This window comes from Leptopilina heterotoma, unplaced genomic scaffold (genome assembly GCF_015476425.1).
Source record: "Leptopilina heterotoma isolate Lh14 unplaced genomic scaffold, ASM1547642v1 Lhet_292, whole genome shotgun sequence".
Lineage (NCBI taxonomy): Eukaryota > Metazoa > Arthropoda > Insecta > Hymenoptera > Figitidae > Leptopilina > Leptopilina heterotoma.
Window position 1 is genome coordinate 64,827 of NW_025110997.1, and position 25,978 is coordinate 90,804.

Here is a 25,978-nt window from a genome sequence, read left to right on the forward strand (position 1 = left end):
CAGAAGAATATAAAATATTTCATTTAAAAAACAATCTTTTAGCAACAATTTTTCCTTCATAGTGAAACGAGCTTTAGCACCTTAAAATGGAATAATTGTCACAGCCAATCAAAATTCATCCTGATTTTTACTTGAAAATAGAGTACAAGTACCTTTAAATTTACAAAATTAATTAAACTACTAATAATTATTCATATTTTACACTTATTTTTTCATATTCTAATGTTTAAAAAATCATTTCTCGTAATTTTCGGTCTTAAATGCGGAAGTGATGATAACAAAGGAAATTAATCCGAGGAAAATACGAATCGCCGCCGCCAGGTGTTTTTTTTAATATAGACAAAACGCAAACTCCAACAATCTTTTTTGTTATATATTTTCTTTTTTTGTTGTTGTACAATGTTGTAAATCTATGGTCAATTGATGGCAGGAAGGTTACGGGATTTCAATATTATCCATATTAAAATACTTGTTATGTTGAAATCGAGCGAAAAACCAATAATATTGAGAAGCAATTAATGTTTCTTATTAAAAATTAATGTGCCACGATAACAAGAATAATGACAACGACTTGTTTATAACATCGAATTTGTGTCATGAACGAGGTTAACTTCCGAATATTGTGCTCCAAATGACTGATCAGAATTTTTCTATCAGTGATAGTTCCATTGTGTGTGTCAGCTGATGAGTTTGATAATATTTTTTCAAGTGTAACAGCAATCCCCAACATTTTACGTTTCCGATTAGCTGGCAATTTATTGTGATGGCAGATAATTTATTAGGTGAACTCAGTAGTGATCAGACTGAAAAGGTCCTTCAATTTCAGGTAATTATTAAATTTTACACTCTAAATTAAAAATGACGCGTATAATTGTTCATTTGTGGGAATTAAATTTGAATATTTGATATATTTTTAAAATAGGATTTAACGGGTATTGAAGATCTTTCCGTGTGTCGAGATGTTTTGCAACGTCATAACTGGAACTTGGAAGTGGCAGTTCAGGTTTGATAAATAAAAAAAATCTTTTTTGATTCTTTTGTCTTTTTCTAAGTGAAAATAATTTTGTGGTAATAATATTCTTGAAATTACGATTGATAAATAATTAAAATTAAAATAGTGTTTAATTTTTTGTTCGAAATATTGAGACAATGTTTATGATGAATTTAAAATAAAAACAGGAACAACTTAACTTGTACGAAGGGAGACCTTCGATGTACGCACAAGATTCACGTTCACGACCTCCCGCTGTCGTTGATGACACAACTTCAAGAATATATTTCAGCTCCTCAGGAAGTACGTCCGGAGGAGGCGGATTTCTTTCATACGTTTTTTCCATGTGTTATAATTTAGTAACCAGTATTCTACAATTAGTATTCGCCATATTCAGGACAAATGTCAGACCTGGTATGAATTTTTCCATTACTCGAATATTTTATACACTTTCAACTTCAATAATTTAATTTTTTTAATCAAAATTCAATTAAAATAATTGTAATTTTGATAATAATCAAATAATTTGTAATTTTTAGTGTCGTCAGATCCAGTAGAAGATGTTATGAAATTCATCAGATTTTACGATGAACACTATGGTAGAAATCATCCTGTTTTTTATCAAGGCTCTTACAGTCAAGCACTTTCCGATGCTAAACAAGAACTGAGATTTTTACTTGTTTATTTACATAAAGATGATACACAAGAAGTTGAACAATGGTGCAGGTATTTATCAACCATTTTTTTTTTACTTGTATTCGTCTATTGTATTTTTATAATATTGAAACTATTTTTATTATTTACAAACTATTATAACTAATAGTGCGCAAACACTCGTAAAAATTTGCCGTTCGTTGTTAGTTACAAACATTTTATTTTTGAATTTTTTTTTATTTGAGAAAGAAAATTTTGTAGACTATTTAAGATTTTGAATAATTTGATATTTTTTTAATACTTTGGATAAAATTTCCGTACTTTAATTATTTTCCTTTTATTATTGAATTATTATGTGAAAATTCTATTACTGTAAAAATTCTATGGGAATTAATTTCTCTAAAACACTAATTACTCTATAAATTAATTGCCAAACTTTTGACATGAGAATTCGAACTGTAAAACAATTATTTGAAATCAAAAAGTTCTAAACTCACGCAAGGACGGAATATCTCGATTATCATTATTTAATTTTTATTTTAACTTTAGAAAAATTTTGCTTATTATTAAAAAGTCCTTTTGTTAATAATACAGAGGTACCTTGGGCGATGCGGATATAATTCGTTGTATAAATATGCATACTCTTTTTTGGACGTGTAATGTACAATCAGGCGAAGGCTATAAAGTTGCCGAAGCTCTTAAATCTGGTACTTATCCTTTCCTTGCTCTGATCGTACTCAAGGATAATCGAATGTCTATCGTTGGACGGTAAGAATTTTTCAAATTCACAGTTATTTTTAATTTAATTAAATTAATATTTGATTATCTATTATTTAACAATCTAATTATTTTCTTCTTGTAAATTAAATTTTTTTTAATTAGAATGGAGGGCACACCATCCCCGGAGGAACTGAACGAACGCCTACAAACTCTCATTGATAACAACGAGATCAATTTAATTCAAGCTCGTCAAGAACGGTGAGTTGGCCGTTGTGTTAAAAATTTAATGAGTCTGTATCTTAATTTTTTTTCATTTGGAAAAATGATTTTTTTATTTTTGAAAATTATTTTAGAGCGGAAAGATCGGCTGCACAATCACTTCGTCAGCAACAGGATCAGGCCTATGAGGAATCATTGCGAGCTGATCAGGAGAAGGATCGAAAACGAGAGGAGGAACGCCGTGCTCGAGAAGAGGCGGAGGCCAGAGAACAAGAAAAATTAGACGCACAAGAAATGGAAATTCAACGTATTCGTAAACAAAAGGAAATGACGTCCGATAAAATTCCATTCGAACCCGAACCATCAAATCCAAATGCTTGTCATCTTCAAATCAAACTCGGCGAAAGGACCATGAAAAGACGATTTCTCCTCACAGACACAATTGAAGTACTTGAATTTTTTATCTAAATTTTTCATTTTTAGTTTAATTGTCTTTTCTTTCAATACATGGAAATTTGAATCGATCTTCATTTATATTCCAATTTCTCTTTTTAATCAGTATTAAAATTATTAATTTACCAATTTATTAACTTGACAATTTATTGAAATACTAATTTATTATTTTGCCAATATATTAAAATTACCAATTTATTAATTTGCCAATTTATTAAATTACCAATTTATTAATTCATCAATTTATTAATTTACCAATTTATAAATATTAATTAATCGAAATCAATTGATAAATTTAACAGGACGTCTATCACTGGATATTTAGTCAGCCCGATTCACCGACAAGTTTTGAAATAACGACGAGCTATCCTAGAAGAATTCTCTATCCGACAGTAGAGATTTTAACACTATTTCAAGCTGGACTTACTCACAGAGAAGTTCTACACGTGAACGATTTAGACGACTAACCTTAAATTGACACACCAACACACACACAATAAATTGCGAATTTAAAAAACGTCAAAAGATAAATAATATATAAAAAAAAAATCTTATATTATATATTTGATACATTCTCGTATTTTACTTGAATATATTGTGTCTGACGAATCAGCAAATGTGTGCAAAGCAACAAAAAAAATCCATCAAACGATGTAAAAAAAAATGCAGAACTGTTTAAAAGAAAAAGAACATTCATTCAACAAGCAAAAAAAAAAAAATTTACCAGATACTTTATTTACTTAGAAAGTAAAACATCTATTTTCTCCATTAAAAAATTTTTAATTATTCAAATTTTATTAGAATTTTTGATGAATGAATTACATTTCAATGCGTAAACCAAGTGAATAATTTTAGAATAATTACACATTTTTTTGAGCAATTTTTTCCAAGAAAACAAAAAAAATTTTGTGTCTAATTTTTGAAATGTAATTAATTATAAATGAAAAATCTGGGACATAATGCAAAAATACAAAGGCTAATATTAATTAATTTAAATATAATAAGTTAAAGTTGCTAACTGAACATTTAAAAAGGAAACAAAAAAATTTAAAAAGAAAAAAAAATGTAGAAAGAAAAAAATGCTTTTTCTATCTAATAATTTAAAAAGTTAGTTAGCATTTACCGAATTTAATTATAAGTGCATTTTACAATGTGCATGTTTTTCTCAGAATACTTTTTTTTCTGACGATTATAAAATTTTTTTTTTTAGAATAATTTTCATGATTTATAAATGAAAAAAACGCACATTTATGTTTGAAATTAAATCAATGGAAAAATTAAATTGTATCGAATTTTTTTTTTAACTACAACTTTTTTTATTTAGTGTCACGAATATTTACGTTCTATATCACTCTTAAAATTATTTGGTGTTTTTATCGAAAAGAAAAATGTATTTTTTGTACATACACGAGCACAGAACACACACTTTGCACTAAAAAAAAATATCCTGTAGATTCAAGCACTTCGACGATTTAAGACTTTAATTAACGAACGGTACAATTATTGTACACTAGTCCTTTAAGAGTCGGATAATACAAATTAAAAAAAATGAATTTGCACATCATCAGTGAAAAGTTCCATCGAAAGTTTTGTGTTTGGAAATTACCTAAAAGAAATTCACCGAAATTTTTAGTAAATGTTTAGTTTTTTTTAATTTACGATAAAATAAAGAAATAATATTTAATTTTTGTTCTTAAAAGAATAATTATTAATCTTTATAATTATATTAATAATTATTTATAACTATTGATAATTAATTCAAATTGTAACAATTATATTTAACTTTAAAAATTGGTTAGCAAGTTTAGATTTAATGAATTTAATAAAATGACAAAAATAATATCTTGTTAAAAATGCAATTTTCGAAAAGAAATAAATTAAGCATTTATTGTCATGGAAAGTGTATTTAAATTTTTAGGTGAATTTGACTTTTTTTCGTATAAGTACTATAAATAATAAAATATCCTCGAGAGATGGAATTTTTCATTGAAAATTGAGAATTCAGTTTCAATGTCGAATAATTCCTTTCTTTAGGAAATAATATATTCTCCTTTAAGGATTTTGTATGTAAGGACTTTGTAAATTAATAATAGGTATATATATTTGAGAAGATCATTGGAAAAAAAATTCATGAAATAAAATTGTTTCTTTATTTAATTTGAAAATGGAAATTGTTATTGAAAAACAAGTGAATAACTATTAAATAAGAACGATTTGATTTTGTTTCAATCTGTCTAATTTGGCATCATTTTAATTTTTACGTGAAGCTCCGACACATCGCTTTTAATATTAAACATGTTTTTCTACTTAATTGCAATTGCGGCTGCTTTATTCACTATTTTTGGACTTTCCAGTTCGCGGAACTCGTGAGTTTTTTCACATTTTTTGCATTAGAAATTAATACAATTATATCAATTAGTTTTCCTAATTTTTGTTTAATTTAAATATTTTCAAATACTTTCAAATTTAAAAAAAAAATGAAAAAAATAGTAATTTTATATATAAAATATTGGAAAAAATACTCGAATATTGTAAAGATTGTTTAATTTTTTGAGATTTGCAAAAATTAAAAAAAAATTAAATATAGTAAATTTAAATTTTGTTTTTGTTAATATATAACATGTTTTAAAGAGTTCTTTTTGTTTTCGAAGGCTCCGCAACTTTTCAAGCAGAAGATTAAATCACATAATACAAGAAATATTCGGAATATTTTCATCTCGTGATGAATACGTCGATCATCATCGAATTCTGGACGAAATTGGAAGAGCCGATGAAGAATTGCTAAAAACAGACGGTGTTATTGTCGAAAGAAGAACGGAAATTTGTCAAAATATGGAAAATTCATCGGAAGAAAAACCTGCAATACAAACGGAATCTAATGAAAGTTTTACTTTCGATTACAGAAGAAGAAGACACGATTCTTCGCGAGGTAATTTTTCTCTCTTCATTATTTTAGATGAATTATTTTTTCCGTTTCTTTGCGCAAATTTTGTAGTAATAAATACAATTTAATTATTAATTTAAAAACAATAAATAATAAATGAGAAATTTAATAACAATAAATGAATAATTTAATAACAATAAATAATAAATCAATAATTTGATAACAATAAAAATAAATAATTTCACAATAAATAAATGTGCAAATAATCTATATTAATAGTCATTAATAATCTTCTTAACATTTTAAATAATTTTTAATTTTAAAATTAATGTACAATTGAAAATTATCGAATTGTTGCAAAGAATTTTATCAAAAAATTTGATTATACTATTATTATTATTATTCGATTATTTTTTTTAATTATCAGCAGTTGCTGAGGAAAGATCATCTTCTTTCGAAAGGGAAAGAAATAATGTTCTTGTTCCACAAGACATGTGGAATATTTTGAAGAAAACGGCAGTTCCTGCATCGGAGAGAAAGAAAGCTGAGTCCTTGTTTGAAGCACTTCTTCAAGAGACACTTAGAGAGAGTCAAAAATTGAGAGACGATAATGTTGAGAATGGAACTTTTAGTAACAAAACTCAAATGTAATTATTTTCTATTTCCTAAAAATGACAAATTTCCAATTTAATTTATCACAAGACAATTAATCTAAATTAAAATAAGAAACAATAATATTATAATAATTATCTTTTTATAACAGAATTGGTGAAGCTACTTTCGAAAAAATGATGGAAGAACAAGCTCAAAATGAAGGCAGAAAGGATCATCTCCAAATGGAATAATTTTATACAAAAATATATTTTTATATAATCAATATGCAAAAATAAAGATAATTATCATAATTGACAGCATAAATTATTAAAAGTTATAATTATAATACCTTCAGTTTACGTGCATTTGTATTTAAACAATTTAAATTTAGTTTGTTTATTGACATCCAAAAAAAATTGAAGTAAATTTGGATTTTTATTTATAACTGGAGACAATAGTAAAAAAAAACCATTCTTTCCATACTCACAACTATAATATTCTTCGAAACTTTGTAATTGCAAATAATTATTCACAACTATTATAAAATGTAGTTTAATATACGGTAAGTAATTATGTTTTCCTTCTTTTTGTTAAAAAGCTTCGAATCCGATCGTAATTAGTAAACACGTTGAAATATTTGTTTATTATTTTTTTTTGGTACCTTTTTTACAGCCACTAGTGTCTTCGAAACTTTCCGTTGTACCAAACCTTCTATTGCACATCACGAACATTTATTAATAAATTAACCAATTGTGTATTAGATATAACGGAAATATTGCCAGTGCACGGGTGTATGTGTAACAAGTTGGCGGCGTTGGCGCGTTATTTATAGGTTATGTTCTACAGGATTTCAGCTCGCACGACGAAAGAGCAAAGAATCATAAACATAAACAAATGTTTCCCTAATTAAAAAAACACCGGGGGTTTTTTTCCATAAATAATCACAATGGTCGTGTGTAAATATTTTCAACAAGGAAGCTGTCGTTTCGGACAGTATTGCAGATACGAGCATATAAACAATTATGGTAAAAATGATCTTTTGAAATAACATTTTTATAACGTAAAAATTAACAAAGAACGTAAATTTTTCATTTTTTAATGATTATTCAATAATTTACTTAATAATAATTCTGTTTTCCAGTTAGTTATATTTTCCAGTTAATTAAAATTCAATTTTTCAGTGAATTCGAGTTAAATTTTCCAGTTAATTAGAAATTCAATTTTCCAATGTAATTACAAATTCAATTTTTCAATTAAAGAATAATTGGAAATAATTCAATTTTTGGTATTCTCCCAATAGGTTCAAATGCAAATAGATCGAAAACTTATGATGGAAAGAATATTACGTGAGTAAAATTATTTTCTATTGCGAAAGGATTATAAACTTTTATAGTAGATTTACAAAAGTCGCAAATAAAAAAAATGTTTTTATCTTACGTTAATTTCTCGGAAAACAGTCTCATCGTTGCCGAAGATATTTTGGCTGCAGAAAGAGGTGGACAATGGTTGCTATCATGTTTCGGACCATTCAAGGAACAACCATGTATTCCGGGAATGTCAGATCTTTCTCCGGAGGAAGTTCGTTGGGAAATGTATCAAGCTGAGAAAAAGGGCACCGTCGAGCAAGTTGTAAGCAATTTTCTTTTTGCGAAATTCATTTCAAAATTTTACCGAATAAATACATTTTGTATTTTAATATCTACAGAAAAATTAATTTTAATCACAAGTCGAAACATTTTTTTAATCACAATTTCTCTTTTGTCGATAAATACATTTTTGATTTTGCAATTTTATAGAAAATGCAATTTCAACAACTTTGTCAAGAGATGAAAGTTAAACGCGATGCACTTAAAAATCCAACACCACAACTGGTAACAGTATTGGTAAGTTAAATATTTTAAAATTTATGTTCTTAAATTAGAGAAATTCGAAATTCCCACTTTTGAATTTTTTGTAGTTTATTTATTTTTATAGTTTGACTCATAAACTTTGAAATTCCCTAATTTTGATACAAAACTTTCAATTTTTTTATATTTCTTACAATAAGTTCTTTTTAAATAACTTAATTCTTGAATAATTATTAAAAATAATGGATTTTTAAAAAAATTGTAGTTAAAAACACTTTAAAAAATTTAATTTTGGAGAAGTTACGAATTATTGCAGGAATTCAATTATTTTCATCAAAAATAATAAAATTTTTCGCAAAAATACGATTATGCTAAAAAATTAAAAAAAAATTTTCGTTAAAATTTCAATTATCTTTAAAAATAATAAAATTCTCATTAAAATTTCAATTATTTTTAAAAATAATAAAATTCTTGTTAAAATTTCAATTATCATTAAAAATAATAAAATTCTCCTTAAAATTCCAATTATTTAAAAATTTGTTGATAAAATTCTTTATGAGAATTCACTTTCGAGAAACATTCAATTATTCAATAAACTCTTTATTTTTGTATTTAAATAATTGAATTATTGTAGAATTTTCTAATAAAAATTGATTTCAAAATGAATTTTAGTTAAAAATTTAGATAATTAAATATTAAAAGCATTATAGAGTGAATTTTTCGAAATAATTGAATTTTAAAAAAGTTTCAAATTAAAATCTTTAAAAAATTAAATTTTTCATACTTTTAACTAATAATTCTGTAGAATTAATTTTTTTGAAAAAGGTTTATCGAATTCTTTTGAAATTATTTGTAGTTTTTATTTTCTAATAAATCTTTAATTGAAAAATTTCTGAATAATCAAAATCAAATTTTTGTGGCAACCGTGAATTTATTTATTTTTCTAGTTTAATACATTTTAATCGTTTTTCACCTAAATTATGAATTATTTCAGGAAAATCTCCAAAAGAGCGGTCAGGACAGTGCATTTGGTGCATCGTCAGCGTCTTCAAAATCGAATTTCTCATTCGCAACTCCACAATTGGGGAACACGACGTCTACAAATACGAATGCCAACGTCTTTGGTGCAAAATCATTTGGCACATCGAGTAATCCATTCGGTGGTAGTTTCAGTTCAACGAGTGGAAATGCAATATTCGGTGGATCATCAGCAGCGACATCGAGCTCAGTATTCGGATCGAAACCAGCTTTTGGAAGTAATTCTGTTTTTGGAGCAACTCCGAGTACAACTTCTCTATTCGGTGGAGCTACGACGCCTGCATTTGGAACACAAACCACTCAATCGTTCGGCACTTCGCAGAATTCTTCAGTTTTCGGAGGAGCAGCAGCAGGAGGAGGAGGAGGTGTAATTTCACAACCAGTTTTTGGTCAAACTTCGGCATTCGGAACTCCGCAGAATAATTCCTTCTTGAGACCGGCATCAACAGTGGCTACAACGTCAGTTTTTGGTAACAATGCAAGCAGTACGTTCGGTGGTTCAGCACCGCCGAGTTTTGGTAATCCGGGTGTTTTCGGTAATGCGGGAAGTGCGCCTGCTTTTGGAACAACGTCGACTTCGTCTGCTTTTGGATCGACGACAACAACTTCTGCTTTTGGGGCAAAAACGACGCAATCGGCTTTTGGTGGTGCTCCGGTTTTCGGTGGGACTAGTGCTTTTGGTAATTCACAATCGGGTTCGATTTTCGGTGCTCAAACGACATTTGCACCGGCGACGACTGGCAGTTTATTCGGTGGTTCAACGACGAATACTTTCAACAATTCGACGACGTCGGGAATGAATTTATTTGGCGCTGGAACAGCATCGACGCCTTTCGGTGGTGGTGGTGGAGGGAATTCTTTCGGTCAACCGGCCGTGAGTGGAGCGCCGTTTGGACAGACAACAATGGCTGTGAGTTCGACTTTCGGACAGACGACCAACGCCGAAATACCCTTTGGACAAACGACAACCGCTGGCGGAGGGAATTTCGGTCAAACGGCAGTCACTTCGGGAACGCCTTTCGGTCCACAGGGAGGCGCTGCTCCTTTTGGACAAACGGCGCCTTTTGCCTCGACGAGTGGACCATTTTCAACGACCACTGCTCCCTTCTCGCAGAACGCTCCCTTTGGACAAACGGTCACTGCGACCGATAGTTCTTCAATGTCTTCGGAATTTGGAATTCCGGTCACTGCACCACCACCATTTGGAGCGCAAATTAATTTCGGAAATGCGATTAATTCTCCGTTTTCAAGTACAAATACAACTGTCACAACGGCCACGTCGAATCCTTTTATGAGTACTCCTTTCGGCGGTCAACAACAAAATCAAAATTATTCCACTGCTGGACCATTCACAAAATCTGTTGGCGGTGTCTTCTCTCTCGCTGCGATTTTCGATGAACTCGCTTTCTCGGCTGAGGGCTGTTTGACCGACGATCAGAAAAATTGCTATTTACAGGATAAATTCACTTTGGGCAAAATACCACTAAGAGTGCCGACTAAAGAACTCAGTTGAAGTCTGCAATTTTGAAACTTTACATTGAGAAATGTTTGAATATCAAATTCAACGACCAGAGTTAAATAGAGAAAGACTTAAAAAAACAGATTTAAATTAATTTTCTAATTAATTAATTATATTGAATGTATTAATTCTCGTTAATTTATTATATTAGTAAATTAATAATAAAATAATAGTAAATTAATTATGTTAATTGTAACAATTAATTAATTAATTATAATTATTGTAATATTAATTTATTACAGTTATTATAATATTAATTAATTACAATTATTATATTATTAATTAATTCTAATTATATTATTAATTAATTCAGGAATGAATCACATTAATTACATATAATTCCAAATTATATTTAATTTGTTTAATTAATTGATTCGAATTAATAAATCTTTGAGTCCTTTCGACTGTCTGGGGTATAAAAATTATTTTGATATTTAATTTCTTTCGGAAGTGTTTTGACTATTCAATATTAGTTTTTCAACCTTTTTTTCGAATTAAGTTTTTTTCTCATAAAAAAAACCAATCAAAAGTGATATAATTATATATATTTACCAGGTAAAATAATATTGTACAGTTCTATATTTTTTGTTCAGATATTTTTAAATTTAGTTCAAAGTGAAAACATTGTTATTGGAAAAATTTTGTATTATTTCAGATAATGCTGAGATTTTGTGAATATTAAAGATATTTGTCATTTAAATATCTTATCGAGTTTGTAAATATAAATAAGTAGTTTCTTGTGAAACTTAAGAATAGAGAATTCAATAAAATTAATTGTACTTCCATTTTTGGTGTTTTGTTTCTTGTAAGATATAAATCATTTATTATTGTTGTAGAAATTGCAAAAAATTTTCAATTTTCAAATATCAACTGCAATTTTCGAATAATTTCAAATTCGAAATTGAGAAAAAATCATTTGTTAAATATTCAATTTTTATTAGTAATTTTCTAATAAAATACTCTAAAATAATTCAGTTATTTAAAATTTTTTAATAAAATTCGTCTCAAGAATTCAATTATTTCTAATTCTTCGCTGGAATACAATTATTTTTTAAAAATTGTAATAAAATTATGGAAAGAATTCAATTATTTTCAAAAAAAATTTTAATACAATTCAATAATCTAATTTTTAATTGCAAATACTAAAAAACTCTATTGTTTAAAAAACTTGAAAGGAATTCTTCATGAAATTCAATTACCTTCAAAATTTTCAATTAAAAATTATTAAAAAAAACTTCATTATTTAAAAAAAATTCAAAGAAATTCTTTAAAGTATTAAACTTCAATTATTGTTAAAAAATGTAATAAAATTTTTCTCAAGAATTCAATTATTTTCATAAATAATAAAATTCTTCACGGGAATTCAATTATTTTCAATGCAATTTCAATAAAATTTCTCAAAAAAATTCAATTATTTCTAATAATTTTAATAATATCTTTCGAATGAATTCAATTACTTTTCAAAATTTTCCCAAGAATTCAATACATTAATTTTACAATTGAATAAGAAAAAAGAAAGAAGAAAAAAGTATTAAAAAAATCAAAAAAAGAAATGAAAGTGTATCCCGAAAAATTTTAATATAAATACTTTATTACTTTTTCCATTATACAATTATTTTTCTTTTTTTTGTAGAAAAACGAAATTTTCTTTTCTAAGTTTGTACATTTCGTTTTAAGTAACATTATTGTTTAATAATTTTTATTGTATGCATACTATTATTGGCAGAGAGAAATTAAATTAACGTTGACTTTTAATAACCAACAGTTTTCTTTTTCTTTTTATAAATGGAAAATTATAACTTTTACAAAAATATATTGTATATTTCGAGAAAAGTCAATGAAGTTTAAGGATTTTTCTTAGGTTTAGCGGGTTTCGCTTGATGTCTCGCTTTGCTCTTTTGCCTTGAACAATGAGCATGACTGTGTGCACGTAAATCATTGAAGACTCTGTTTCCCAATTTCACGTCAAATCCTCCTGTATCGCCAGTTTCAATTCCTGGCGGGAATTCAAGTACACGACACGCATTCATTCTTGATGACATAAGAATGTCGTGCTTCGTAACAATTTGTGACTGTTCATCGTCATTAATTATCTTCTTGAAACCGCAACGTTGCAAGCTAGCGTATTCTTTTTCAATTTCCTGAAAATAACATTCCTTTTTTAATTAAAAATATTCAAGTATTAAAAATAAGGTGATTGAAGGGTGGAAATAATTTTCAATTCAAGTATTAAAAGTACGTCTTAGGAACTAAAAGTAAATTTGAATTCTAAAATTAAATTCAATTATACTTACAACAAAATGATCGATATCTCTGTTGTCGTCAACTGTTGGTTTTGCAACTTCTGGTTCAGTTGGTCCAACTCGATAGTTTGAGTATAAAATATTTACTGAAATGGAAAATTTGAAAAAATTATTCTTGTGGTTTAAAAAGCAAAGAATTCGAAGGTTTCGTTATTATAAAATACGTACCTTTTGAATTACGATTGAATTTATTTTCAGTTCGTTTTAATTGTAAATCGTGCTCGGAATTATACTGAGCTTGCAGCATGTGTGCTATAACTTCATCACTATCTGTGCCATCGATTTCGTACAACTCCGATTGTTCTTGCACTTCTTTCTTGTCCTCTATTGTTGTCCCAAGTTTTTCGAATTCTCTGAAATTTAAGAATTATTTCGTTATGGTAATTTAATAATAATAATAATTTTGTCCCATGGTTTAAGAAAATTAAATATTTTTTATAATACTTTATTTTAGTCTAAAAGAATTAAATATTTTAACAGAGTATATTAAAATAAAACTAATTCTTTTCAACTAGAAATAATAAATTATTTACATTCTTACAAACAAAAAAATAATTAAATAATAAACAAAATTAGAAATCTTACTTTTTTTGTAAACTTTTGGCCAATTCCTCAGAAGTTATTTCATCGAAACTAATCGGACCTTCTACTGGTTGAATCTTTAACCACGGGGAAGACATTGTTTCTAAAAGAATAATTATATTAAATATTATTGTTATTAACTATTTTTATTGTTATTATTAACTCTATTGTAAGTGGTAACAATGAATGAAACACGTTACGAAAAAAAATTGCACTATATTGTGTCACAAAAAGAGAGGTTATGTTCAATTCATTTCTTTTGAAATATATAAATAAATTCTTATTATCTCATTATGCAATATTCAAAGTAAATTAAATAACAACATTGAAAAGAATTGTACGAATTTGCAATAAAGATTAATAAGAAAATGTGAAATACGAATTAAAATTATAAAAATACCAAGTTTCAGTTTCTACTTACATTAATAATATTCTTCTAGTGATAATAAATAAAATCTATTATTTCTATATAACAAATGTTTCAATAAATTAATTATAAATAACTATAAAATCAATATAACATTAAATGCGACTATGTGCGACCTTCTAGTACTACACAATGATGAACAACAAAGAATCCCTTCTCCCTCTTCGTTTTCTTTCCTTTCTTATTGGTCACTTTTCAGATTTTCTTCCATTTCCTCAAAATCCTATTGGTTACATTTTACATACATGAAAAGTCCTTTTCTTCAAAATTTGAATTTTAATTGGAAAATTTCTTGTATTTATACAATTATTGTACAATATAATTATTAAATTAATATTACAATAAGTAATTAATTACTTATTGTTATTAAAATAAAATTAATAGTAATTCCAAGTGTAAAATTTTATATTGGTCATTTTCTCTCAACTAGTAGCATTCATTCTTTGCACATCTGTAAATAATAAAGATTACATTTTATAAATTACAGAAAAATTTTCTATAAAACGAATAATCTTATTGACGCAGAAATTTTGTTACATAATTATAATTCTATTTCGCCGAGATAAATTTGTTTGTCACTGGATCCTGAGCAAACTGAAAAAAATTTGTAGAATTATTATTATAATTATAACGATTCAATAAAAAAAAAATTTCTTAGAATTAATATTATAATTATAACGATTCAATAATATAAATACTATGAGTTGTTTAATTTTTCAAAGTTAGATGTAAATAAATCCTTACCTATGGGTTCTTTTGGATGGAAATCAATATCATTTACTGATCCATTGTGACCTGGAAGTTTATAAAGAATTCTTCGACTCGTTGTATCCCAAATATAATGAAATCTGTCAGACGAACCGGCGGAAACTTTACTTCCGTCCGGGGACCATGCACATCTCAATAAATTCTGCAAAATAAATCAAAATTAGTAGTTTAATATTTAATATTATCAAATTATATTACATATTTGTAAAACTTTTATTAAGTTTTTATTTTTTATTATTTAATTTAAGTCCAATGTCATGAAATTATTTTTTGAAGTAAATTTCCAATGTTCTTTGTACCTTTTCGAAATTATGTTGATGACCACTGAGAATTTTAACGCAACGTTCATAAGGAGCAAAAGGTCTGACATCCCAAATCCTAAGTGAATTGTCCATGGAATTTGATAAAATATAGGAACCATCGGGACTTAAACTGAGACCAGTAATCGTGTCCGTGTGACCTTTCATTTTATAAAGAACAGCATTTTTCCTCAAATCCCAAACTTTAATGTCATTATCGATTCCACCGCTAATAACTTGTTCGGCAGTGTCATTAAAAGTCACAGCCGTCACTTGATAAGTATTATTTAATGTGAAACATTGTCCTCGTTTTCTTGGATCCCAAATTCTAATTGTACTGTCATCACTGCCGGAACATAATTGCGTAAGTCCTCTACGAGCACCAGAGACTGAATTTACAAAAGACGTGTGACCCTTTAATTTTTTAATTCTCGTTCCCTGAGCAAAATCCCATAAACCTAATGTCATGTCCGTACTGGCTGTATACAAATGACTGCCATCCGGACTAAAATGAATTTCCATAATAGCTCCACTGTGTCCTGACATTGCTGATACATTTTCACATTCTCCGTAAACATTCCAGATATCTGAGAGAATTTCACATTTTTAAAAACAGAAAAGGAAAAAAAAAGAATAAACAATTTTTTTCTACTCACAAATTTGACGATCAAATCCCGTCGAGGCAAGATATTGTCCTTCCGGATGGAATTCTAGAGAAAAAATATCACCCTGATGACCCTCAAGAATCATAATTGGTGAAGCTAAACTTGATGTTCTCGGTGGGCCCTAAAATGTTATTATAAATTTATTTCGACATTATAATCACAAATACCGCATAACCTAAATTTTGCGAATTGAACTAGAAAAATTATAAGAATCACAATTCGCATTACAGGACCAGTTAATTATAATAACAATCGTCAATATTAACAATTGTTTTTCATTTTATTTCAAACATAAAAATGCGATGTAAATATGACATTAGAGGTTAGGAACATACACTTTGGATGACAGCTTTCTCCCTACTGCTAAAAACAACTTCAGTTTTTGTCTTTTTTGATGCTGGAACCAGGGCGAGAATATCATCGCCTTTCCGCTTGTCTAACAGAGACATTTTGATAATAATAATTTATAAATAATTTTTAAATTTGTCAACAAATGAAAAGAATGATCACGATGAAAACACTGTATGAAAAGCACACACCGCACACACACGACGCACATAAAGCTATGTCCACATTGAAAAGTTTTTTGGACAACTTTTTCCGCGCGAAATTTGCAACTTATTTAAAAAATTCTATATTTTTCTGTTGTTTACAGAGGTAATAATTAATAATAAGAAATATATATTTAAATCTTATTATTATTATTATATTCTGTTTATTTTTAGTTAACTGGTAGTAATAATTTAAATTTTATTATCTCTGATAATTGCAGCACTGTATGAACAATACATAAAGATCAGCCTTGTTATATCTTGGAGTTTACATTTGATTGTAAATATTGTTAATTAAATATACAAATATTTAATACTAAATTACTATTATTACCAGTTGAAATTAAATTAGTACTATATCAAGGTTAACCGAGAATTAATCAATGGTTATTGAAAATGTAACATTTGTTTAAAAGTCGCAGGCGTCGCAGGTTAATGCGTTTATATATACTTAACATAACCTCTACCGGTATAAACAAAAACCTGTTGTTTGTTTACGTTAATCGCAAATAATAAATATTTACTTTTTCTAAAATTATATTAAAATAACATAAATTATTATTGTAAAATTAAAAAGTTTCTATACATAAAATAAGTTTATTGTAATTATAATTTTGTTTTTCCATTTTATTATATCAAGAAATTACTTTTTCTGTTTTTAGAATATTTGGAATTTTCTTTTAACAAATTCGCATGTTTCACGCACAAAATTGAATCATGATGAATGGACATTGTTTTGAAGACATCTTAGGTTTTACGAGACAAACTGAAACGCTTATAACAGGTTTAGGAGGAAATCCTGACCTCGTAGATGAGTTTAGAAAAAGAAACATTTCCACTGAAGAATTGGCCGAATTAACTGAATATGATTTAATTACTCTCGGTAAGTATTAATTTTTCAAAATCATTCTATTCTTCCCTTCATTATTAGAATTTATTAGATCTTAATCACAGTAATTAATAATTGTCGCAGTTAATAACTAATCATTACAGTTAATAATTAATAATTCTCACAATAATTAATAAGTATCAAAATAAAAAATTATAATCCAATTGTTGTTTATTTTAAAGGTGCCGATTATTCATTCATTTCGGCGTTTTTAAAGCAAATGAAAAATACGCCAAAAAAGACGAGTGAATATTTAATGCCACATTACAGGTAATGTTTCAATGATTAAAAAATTTGCCGTTATTTTCTATTTCTAAATTTCTTATATTCTTTTTAGATACGAGCACTTGTTGGATATTTTAAAAACTGGACGAAATCATATTAAATTTATTGGCGCATTTATTGCATTCGTGAAACTACGACTCGAGGGAGAGCAAATAAATCTTTTTGTCGATGCCGATAAAGGTATACGTGCCAGTGAAACTTTAAAAATTGCCTCGATAGCAACACTCAAGGAAGTTGATTCCATCATGAAGGAAGTGGATAATTTAGAAACATACATTTCAACGGTATTTTTTTTTTTTTTATTTCTAAACTAAATAGTTTAGAATTTTTTTATTAATGTTAATTTTTTTCTTATTTCTAGACTTATAAGGCACCAAAGAAGAGAAAGATTTACAACATTTGTATGGTCATTGGTGGACTGGGACTGACGACTTGTGCACTATTTCACTTGTGTAAAAAGTGTTACATTAAGTTATAATAGGTAACAAATTTGTATTTTTATAAAACGGAAAAATCACACAAGTTTTCCTATAATTTGTTTTTGTTTATATTTTTTTACAAAACTTTTATTTTTCTATTTCTCCAAGTTTCACTACAAAAAATATACCTATTGTTAAAGAAGGAATTTTCGACGCATTGATTTCTTTAATTTAAATTTTATAATAAAATAGAAATTGAAATTAATAATTAATGAAATAGAAATAATTCAAATAATTACCAAATTATTGCAAAATTAGTGTTTCAGCTCCCTTTTCTCGAACTACAATTCCATCTCGTTTTTTTAATTCTTCGGCGCATTTCACCTTTGCCTCGAGAATTCTAAAATATTCGATTAGTTAAACATTTAATGAATTAATGAGTGTATATACATATAGTAAAAAATATCGCAGTTTACGTACGATGAGATATTTTTCCACTGCTGAACTTGATATTCATTTTGAGAAGTTTCCTCTCCAAGTTGTTTCTCTTCTTCCTTAAGTTTTCTAAATTTCTTCTCCTCGCCTTGAATGCCTTCCATTATTTCGTCCCTTAACGTTGGCTCATCGCTTTTATTCACAAAATTCTGCAAGTATTTTTATTCATTTTAGAAATTACATTTTTAAATTTATTCCCAAGAGAATATTTTTTCCTACCTTTTTGTCTTGCTCTAATCGATCCTCGATATATTTAATTCTATCCATTTCCTTATTCAACTCGTTATTCTTCTCCTCAGTCTTTGAAAAAAAAAATCAGTTCAATATAAGAAGTTATCGAATTAATTGAATTAGTTCAATTAAGTCTTGAAATAATTAATTTTTAATTAGATTCTCATTTTTTTTTTTTTTGAAGATCGAAATATTTTTTGTCTCACCTCTTTTATGGATGCCTTAAGTGATTCAATTTCTTGCGCCAGTTCGGAAGTTGATTCTTCCATTGTTGCTTGAACCGAATCATGTTTATTGACGGCCTTTTCGTATTTTTCTTCCAGCTCCTGTGCTTTTTTTCGTAATGGTTTCACCTCTGAAATTACAATTAAATAATTATAATCTTTATTTATCAAAATTGAAGATTTTTTTTAACTATTAATTTTTTCTGCAGTAACCATCTAATAACGGTGCCAATTCTTTTTGGAGTTTAGCAATTTCCTCAGCTAGTCCTTTATTAATTTCGATTGCACTCTCTTTTGAGAAATTCTCAGGAAGAACCATTGACTCATCATTTTCATTGGTTTGAATTTCTGAAAGCTGAAATTAAAAATTCATGAAATTGAAATTAATTTCTTAACTTTTTATAATAAGTTAAATTAATTTCAATTTGATTTTAATTTATAATGAATAAATAAATTATTAATTAAATAATAAATCGTTTATTTCGTACTTGATGCTCTAAAATTTCGATTGTACGGCGAAGAACTCCATTTTCCGCTTTCAGAGCCGATAATTCCGCTTTCGACTGTTTATACAAAGTGCTTTTAGTCTTCAAACGTGCGACATATCTTTTTAATTCCTCCCCCTCGGGGGCAGATTCCTCAGACAAGAGTTTTGCCCTCTCCTTTTTTTCCCTCAATTTTATTTCAAGTTCTGCTAAAGTTGTTTCTGTTTTTTCCAATTTATCCATAGTATTTTTCTTAATATTCCCAATTGCAGCAGCTTGCTGTCTAAATGGAGTCATTTTATCAGAACCCATTTCGGAAGCCTGTAAATTAAATTTATAGAAATTAATTTTTCAAACCTTTTCAATTTGATTTTTCCATTTTCAATTTAATTTTTGAAGTGTTTTCAATTTAATTGAATTCAATTCAATTTAATTTATAAAAAAGAAAATTAAAAACCTTCTTCTCGACTAATTCTTGAACTTCTCTTGCAGCGGCATCCAATTTTGTTCTCAAAGCTGCAATTTCGTCAGTTCCAATATAAGGCGATTCGACAACCGCAGTTAGAGCTTCTAATTGGAGTTTTTTATTTTTTATCTCTTCTGGTAGACGTTCATTGGCAATTACTGTCAATACTGAGACCTCCTCGGTTAATCGTTGCAAAACAGTTTGAGGCGTAAGACCAGCACCTTCTTCTTTTAGTGATTCCAATTCTTTCTCTGCCCTTTGAAGAGCAATCTGTAATATTATAATCGTCAGAAAATAATTTTTCTTTCCTTATAATTAAATTTTTTTGTAATGCAAGTGATTAATAATTATCAATAAAAATTAGTTTTTATTATTTAGTTAATATTCACCTCGACTGCATCTTGAGCTTCTAATTCTTGTGATTTTTGTGTGGCCAATTCACGTTCTCGATCTCTTTCACGTCGCAAATGTTGAGCCGCTTCTAATAAATGTTTCGCTGGTTCTGTTCTTATTTTCATTCGCTCGATTCTTCCAATTAGAGTCTTGGAAAAATAATTCGGAGGAAAAATGAAAATAAAGTATTTAAATTAATTGCAAATTGCATAAAAGTAGAAAATTAGTTTTTTTAAACAAAAATTTAACTCACTTTTTTTTCTTTCTCCATCGCTTCAACGTCTGCTTTCAATTCGGCAGCAGTTTCTCCACCCTAGTAAATTACAAGAAAATTGATTTAATATTAATTATTGAAAATTAATTAATTATGGAAAATTTACCTTTCGTCCGGTTTCTCTATCTTTGTGTAAACTCTTGAATTCCTCTACCATATTCAAATATTTTTCATATACAGATCCAATGTCTGGATCTGATAAATATTCCGCTGGTATTTCCACCTTGAATATTAAGCAAATAGTCAAAAATTATAAAATTTATAATTAATTATAATATTTATATTTACAAAATAGAAAAAAGTTAATTTTCTTTCTATTTTGTAAGAAAAAATTAATCTTTGTTTCTATTCTGTAAAAAAATACTCTTTTTCTATTTTGTACCGAAAAACTTATGTTTTTTCTATTTTGTAAAATTAGATTTTTTTAAAGTTTCACCTTCACTAGGAAACGGGATAAATAAGCACGTTGACGGGCAATATTGACATTTGATAAAATCCATTTTAAAATTGGATAAATTGTTTCCGTCTCTCCTTTCACTAGACCTTGTCTATAAATTTTCGAAATTTGAAACACATTTTTATTATTATATCGAGAATATAATTAGTTAATTAATTATTAACTAAAACTAAAATTAAAATTAAATAAATCGTAATACCTAAATAATACAGGATCAGCATCTGGTTGATATTTTAGTACTCGAAGAAGTGAAAAAATTCGAATCGAACTTTGCTCTGGATTTTCAGTCCTAATGTCAATTTTTGCATTTTCCTTTTGCTCGATTTCTGATAATATGTCACTGAGAACCTGAAATAATTTTTAAAACTTTTTAAAAATCGAAGAAAAAATGGCGGATAATTATTTAAAACCTATTTTTAATTAATAAATTAATAACAATAAATTTAATATTGTTAAAAGAAATTGTTTTATTAATAAAGTAATAATAATAAGTAATTATAATATTAATTTGAATTTATCACTGGGTGGTATTTAATTAATAGTGTTGATGACTTTATTTAACAACAATAAATAATAAATTTTTAATTTAATATAGAAAAATATTTTTCTCACCTGAAGCAAATCGTCAGAGCTTAATGCACTAAACGAAATTAAATTGTAATTTCGCGATAAAAGTTTATTGATTTCTGTAACAATAAATTTTGTGTCTTCTGCCATTGTTTAAAAAAAAGATATTTTAAACACCGGTTACAATGTCAATTCACATTTAAAGAAACCATTTTTGTCTACACTTTACACTTTGACTAATCATTAAATTTGTTTTCATTCCCGTTACCATGGTAACATTCGTTCATGGAAATAAGAAATTAACAATACGATAAAGAATAAAAATTATAGGTAGACAATTTCATAAATATTGTAAAAATTCATTTGTGGAAAAATCGTTTATTTATAAACATTTTTACAATGTTAGAATAATTTACATTTTTTTTACGATTCCATTTCAGAATTTACACTCGTTTCTTTCTCTATTGAATTTTCTCCAACATCTTTTTCGTCTGTTTTTCTTTTATTCTTTTCGTGTTTATTTTGATTTCGTTTTCTTTTTAAATGATGCGGTTTCTCGTGATTCATCCTGAATTTAAGGGGGAAAATAGAAAATGGATAATTTGATTAATTAATAATTTTTTATTTAATTCAATTATTCTGACGAATAAACGAATCAAATTTCATTTATTCTGAGGAATAGATGAATAAGAATTTCATATGTTCTAAAGAATGAATAATAATTATAATAATAATAATAACTAATTTTTAATGTACATAGATAAATTTAATTAACTTACATATTACAAGACTTTGTGCCAGGTCCCCAATTTGATTCCGGATTTATTTGAAATCGTGATAAGCGTTTTTGTCGAGAAACTGGATTTGCAAGAGGATGAAGTGCAAATGACACTGGTGTTACAGAATCTTTTGTTAAAATTGTAAGCGCCACACTATTTTCAGCGAGTCGTTCTCGTCTCGCGGGTTTTTCCTGCAACATCAGCTATTTTCAAATTAACAATTTAATTTATAATTATTACAATTTATTTAATTTTCTCTAAATTATCAGTCACGTAATTTCTTCTTCTATATTTTATGTTTTGTTATATATTTTCTATACTTATTATTCTATCTATTCTATACTTAATCTTCTAAATATTTTATAATAATGGTAAAAAATAGTAAAGGTAAAAAATAAAAATGGAAAAAAATTTAAAAAAAGGGAAAAAATTGGAAAAAGAAAAAGAGAAAAAATAGAAAAAGAAACAAATAAAAAAGAGAAAAAATAAAAACCAGGAAGAATAGAATAAGGAAAAAATAAAAAAGGGGAAAAAATAAAATGGAAAAAAATAAAAGAGGAAAAAATATAGAAAGGGAAAAAATAAAGAAAAGAGGAAAAATAAAAAAGGAAATAATAAAGAAAGGAAAAAAATAAAAAAAGGGAAAAATAGAAAGGGGGAAAAAATAAAAAAAAATAAAATAAAAGAGAGAAAAATAGAAAAAGGGAAAAAATAAAGAAAGGAAAACAATAAAAAAAAGAAAAAAGTAGAAAGAGCGAAAAATAGAAAGAAGAAAAAATAGAAAGAGAAAAAAATAAAAAAAGGAAAAACTAAAAAAAGAGAAAAATAAAATTCTACGTTGAAATTAGAAAATTTTCACCTTTTCCCAAGCTCGTACAATATCCCATATAACATCATTGGGAGCATCAGTCTTTATGGAAATTTTATTTGCATGTGAATATGAAACTTTGTAACCTGCGTTCAACAGCGCCGATCGAAATAAGAGCATAGAAGGTGTATCAACACGAACAATTGACATCTGTAAAGAAAACAAAATTCTTCATAAATTGCAAAAAGAGAATTAAAAAATCAAAATTCATCTACTTTGTTAATTAAATTTGTTCTCCTACCAAACGATCGAGTGTATAATACAATGGACTGTCAAGTTCTTCTCTCACGACACTCAAAACTCCTTCGATTCTTTTACTCGTTCCCAAATCCATTTCTTCAACTTTTGACAAAAGCCTCGAAACAAATGTTTGATCGTGAATAGGATCCATCCACAAAGGACCGCCAACCTGGGAAATTTTCAAATTTATAATAATAATAAAATTAAAAACAAAATGTCCATGAAAACGTCGTTTAAATTGTGAATTTGAAATTTTTTTTCATTTACTTCACTGTCTTTCAAAAATCGAAAATATTGATTTCGAAAAAAAAGAAATAAAATTCTAATTAATAAAGAAAATAATTTTCGATAAATTTTTATAATTATCATGATAGAAGGAAAAATTAGTTCAAATAAAAATTATAATTAAAAATAGAAAAATCTTACGGAAATAAAATTAAAATAAAAAATTAAATTAAATAAAATTCAAATACAAATTTGAATTGAATTGAATTGAACTCACGTGGTGCTTGCTTTGACAATGTTTACAGAATTGCTCGACACTGGGTGCTGGTGGCAATTTAAAACTTCCGGTTGGGGATTTAACGGTCAAGGGTTGAACAGTCATACTTTCGCAGCCAACACATTGATAGAGCATTCCCAATTTACTGGCATTTTCCTTACACTTCTTTTGACTTGTAAACACCCTCACGAATACACGAATATAAAAATCGGCACTTATCGAAAGTAAAGGTTGAATATAGCGACCATATCGTCCAGCGTGTGCTGCAATGTGTTGCAACAAAATTCTCAAAGCCTGGTTCAACATAAGAGCAAAAGGTTCTTTTTAAATTCAATAAGATTAATTTAGAAAGCTATTAGTAATAAAAATAACAATAATAAAAATAATAATAAAAATAGTAATAAAAATAATAATAAAAATAGTAATTAATAAATAAAGAAGTAATAATAAAAAAAATAAGAAGAAAAGGCTTAAAAAATTGTCAGTTGATTTAACGAAAAATAAATAAAAAAATGAAAGTGAAAGCGTTAAGAATAAAAATAGTAATATATTACAATTTCGTGACAGGCTTTTGATTTTAAGGACAAAGCTCCATATTTAACGTAGCAAGTTTCTGGAAAATTGCCAGCTAAAAGTGCCATATCGGTGGCGGTGACTAAAAGTAATCCTCCTTCCGAGAGACATTGAACAGCACCGTCGAGAAATATTGCTGGACATCCGTAAGGATCAAGATCAACGGCGTCAAAACGCGTTTTTCTGTTTTGATACATGACCATTCTGTAAATAGTATAAAATAATTAATATTTCAATGAAAGCAAAATTAAATTAAAACCTTTTTTTACTAGATATTTTAAGGGAAACAGAACTTACGTTGCATCTTCGTGACTTGGTTTTACTAAATCTTCAACTCCATTGTGAGCGATATTTTTCTCAATCGCTTTGATTGCTTCCTTTGAAATATCATTTGCAACCACATATTTTATACCTTTTATTTCCTTAGCATATCTTATACTCCTCAAACCGGTCGCTGACAAAGCTTCCAATATTGTAATTCCCTTCTGAAAATTAATTATTATTAAAGAACGCGGTATTCCCTTCCAATTTTATTGAAATTCTTTTCAAAAAAATATTGAAAATCAATATTTTCAAAATTTTTAATAAAATTCCTTCAAAAAAATTAATACATTCTCTATTGCCTCAGTTGAACTCTTATCCTCAATTATTAAATTTTTCTTTTCTACTTTTTTCGTTTTCGATTCGGAATTATAATCTTCGGCGAACAGTGACAAAACTGCAATACTGAAAAAAATTTAAATGAATTATGTAAAAAAAGTAATTAATTATGTAATAAAACTACTGTATAAATATTATATAAATCCATCGGGAGAATAGAAACAAAATTAAAATAATGAAAATATAATTAAAATATTAAGACTATAGTTAATAAAATTATGTTGAGTTTGACAATTTTGCATAATACCTTAAATCTCGATTAAATTCCTGAACGTGATTGTAAAAGACTTTTTTCCCTTCGACTAAAATTTCTGCCTTTCCTTCTTTAATTATATTTCCATCATTTTCCTTTATTTGTGCAGAATTATCCATCCTTTTTATTAAAACAGAAAGAAAATAATGTTGTCCTAGGTGTCCTGGGTAAATATTTTTGAGGTTAGGAAGTTTGTTTTTCTTCAATATAAACTTTAGGATCATGTAAATATATTAGTAAAAATTAGTTTCTGTTGTTAAGTATTAAAACAAGTGTCTAATTGAAGGTATACTAATAAAAATTGTTTTATTCTCTAAAAGAAGAGACAAATATTTGTAAACACATTTGACAGTATAAAACACGTGCTTTTCTCATATGGAGACTATAAAACGGGTGTCTCAACA

The 25,978-nt window shown here is 27.2% G+C and overlaps 8 protein-coding genes across 12 annotated transcripts; 4 read left to right on the forward strand and 4 right to left on the reverse strand.

Moving 5' to 3' along the window:
* Positions 1-154: 154 nt before the first annotated feature.
* Positions 155-4,597, forward strand: LOC122504331 (FAS-associated factor 2). The gene is made up of 8 exons (XM_043615392.1): positions 155-826; positions 923-1,003; positions 1,180-1,405; positions 1,531-1,717; positions 2,240-2,413; positions 2,528-2,623; positions 2,719-3,031; positions 3,340-4,597. Exons 1-8 carry the CDS (start codon positions 764-766, stop codon positions 3,502-3,504), a joined length of 1,305 nt encoding a protein of 434 aa, XP_043471327.1. The 5' UTR covers positions 155-763; the 3' UTR covers positions 3,505-4,597.
* Positions 4,598-4,913: 316 nt separating this feature from the next.
* Positions 4,914-6,823, forward strand: LOC122504333. 2 transcript variants are annotated; one of them, XM_043615395.1, is made up of 4 exons: positions 4,914-5,403; positions 5,689-5,966; positions 6,349-6,568; positions 6,685-6,823. In XM_043615395.1, exons 1-4 carry the CDS (start codon positions 5,333-5,335, stop codon positions 6,764-6,766), a joined length of 651 nt encoding a protein of 216 aa, XP_043471330.1. In that variant the 5' UTR covers positions 4,914-5,332; the 3' UTR covers positions 6,767-6,823. The 2 variants fall into 2 exon arrangements, with proteins under 2 accessions (XP_043471330.1, XP_043471331.1); XM_043615396.1 differs by having other exon boundaries at positions 6,352-6,568.
* Positions 6,824-7,332: 509 nt separating this feature from the next.
* On the forward strand, positions 7,333-11,088 carry LOC122504332 (nuclear pore complex protein DDB_G0274915-like). The gene is made up of 5 exons (XM_043615393.1): positions 7,333-7,540; positions 7,816-7,861; positions 7,973-8,144; positions 8,312-8,398; positions 9,357-11,088. The coding sequence occupies exons 1-5, from the start codon at positions 7,462-7,464 to the stop codon at positions 10,911-10,913; spliced, it is 1,941 nt and encodes a 646-aa protein (XP_043471328.1). The 5' UTR covers positions 7,333-7,461; the 3' UTR covers positions 10,914-11,088.
* Positions 11,089-12,492: 1,404 nt separating this feature from the next.
* Positions 12,493-14,367, reverse strand: LOC122504341 (serine/threonine-protein kinase RIO3-like). Its single transcript, XM_043615410.1, has 5 exons — positions 14,226-14,367; positions 13,808-13,907; positions 13,391-13,575; positions 13,214-13,308; positions 12,493-13,060 (listed from the first exon to the last, which is right to left on the reverse strand). Exons 2-5 carry the CDS (start codon positions 13,900-13,902, stop codon positions 12,764-12,766), a joined length of 672 nt encoding a protein of 223 aa, XP_043471345.1. The 5' UTR covers positions 13,903-13,907; positions 14,226-14,367; the 3' UTR covers positions 12,493-12,763.
* A 251-nt stretch (positions 14,368-14,618) lies between these two features.
* LOC122504340 (U5 small nuclear ribonucleoprotein 40 kDa protein) lies at positions 14,619-16,514 on the reverse strand. The gene is made up of 5 exons (XM_043615409.1): positions 16,299-16,514; positions 15,955-16,084; positions 15,299-15,885; positions 14,976-15,141; positions 14,619-14,825 (listed from the first exon to the last, which is right to left on the reverse strand). The coding sequence occupies exons 1-5, from the start codon at positions 16,410-16,412 to the stop codon at positions 14,773-14,775; spliced, it is 1,050 nt and encodes a 349-aa protein (XP_043471344.1). The 5' UTR covers positions 16,413-16,514; the 3' UTR covers positions 14,619-14,772.
* Positions 16,515-16,762: 248 nt separating this feature from the next.
* On the forward strand, positions 16,763-20,167 carry LOC122504362. Of its 3 annotated transcripts, XM_043615437.1 has the most exons (6): positions 16,763-16,945; positions 17,177-17,397; positions 17,586-17,673; positions 17,741-17,972; positions 18,050-18,169; positions 20,035-20,167. In XM_043615437.1, exons 2-5 carry the CDS (start codon positions 17,232-17,234, stop codon positions 18,164-18,166), a joined length of 603 nt encoding a protein of 200 aa, XP_043471372.1. In that variant the 5' UTR covers positions 16,763-16,945; positions 17,177-17,231; the 3' UTR covers positions 18,167-18,169; positions 20,035-20,167. The 3 variants fall into 3 exon arrangements, with proteins under 3 accessions (XP_043471372.1, XP_043471371.1, XP_043471370.1); XM_043615436.1 differs by lacking the exon at positions 20,035-20,167 and having other exon boundaries at positions 16,763-16,983; positions 18,050-18,306; XM_043615435.1 differs by lacking the exon at positions 20,035-20,167 and having other exon boundaries at positions 18,050-18,306.
* On the reverse strand, positions 18,376-21,930 carry LOC122504360 (intraflagellar transport protein 81 homolog). The gene is made up of 13 exons (XM_043615434.1): positions 21,745-21,930; positions 21,332-21,480; positions 21,112-21,223; positions 20,782-20,898; positions 20,655-20,714; positions 20,398-20,550; positions 20,000-20,278; positions 19,546-19,863; positions 19,271-19,412; positions 19,040-19,188; positions 18,822-18,902; positions 18,588-18,751; positions 18,376-18,507 (listed from the first exon to the last, which is right to left on the reverse strand). Exons 1-13 carry the CDS (start codon positions 21,847-21,849, stop codon positions 18,411-18,413), a joined length of 1,926 nt encoding a protein of 641 aa, XP_043471369.1. The 5' UTR covers positions 21,850-21,930; the 3' UTR covers positions 18,376-18,410.
* A 131-nt stretch (positions 21,931-22,061) lies between these two features.
* Positions 22,062-25,948, reverse strand: LOC122504363 (probable tRNA (guanine(26)-N(2))-dimethyltransferase). Of its 2 annotated transcripts, none has more exons than XM_043615438.1 (9): positions 25,569-25,948; positions 25,273-25,387; positions 24,959-25,146; positions 24,643-24,865; positions 24,089-24,382; positions 23,588-23,755; positions 23,338-23,496; positions 22,479-22,681; positions 22,062-22,267 (listed from the first exon to the last, which is right to left on the reverse strand). In XM_043615438.1, the coding sequence occupies exons 1-9, from the start codon at positions 25,796-25,798 to the stop codon at positions 22,123-22,125; spliced, it is 1,725 nt and encodes a 574-aa protein (XP_043471373.1). In that variant the 5' UTR covers positions 25,799-25,948; the 3' UTR covers positions 22,062-22,122. The 2 variants fall into 2 exon arrangements, with proteins under 2 accessions (XP_043471373.1, XP_043471375.1); XM_043615440.1 differs by having other exon boundaries at positions 22,479-22,669; positions 25,569-25,947.
* Positions 25,949-25,978: the final 30 nt, after the last annotated feature.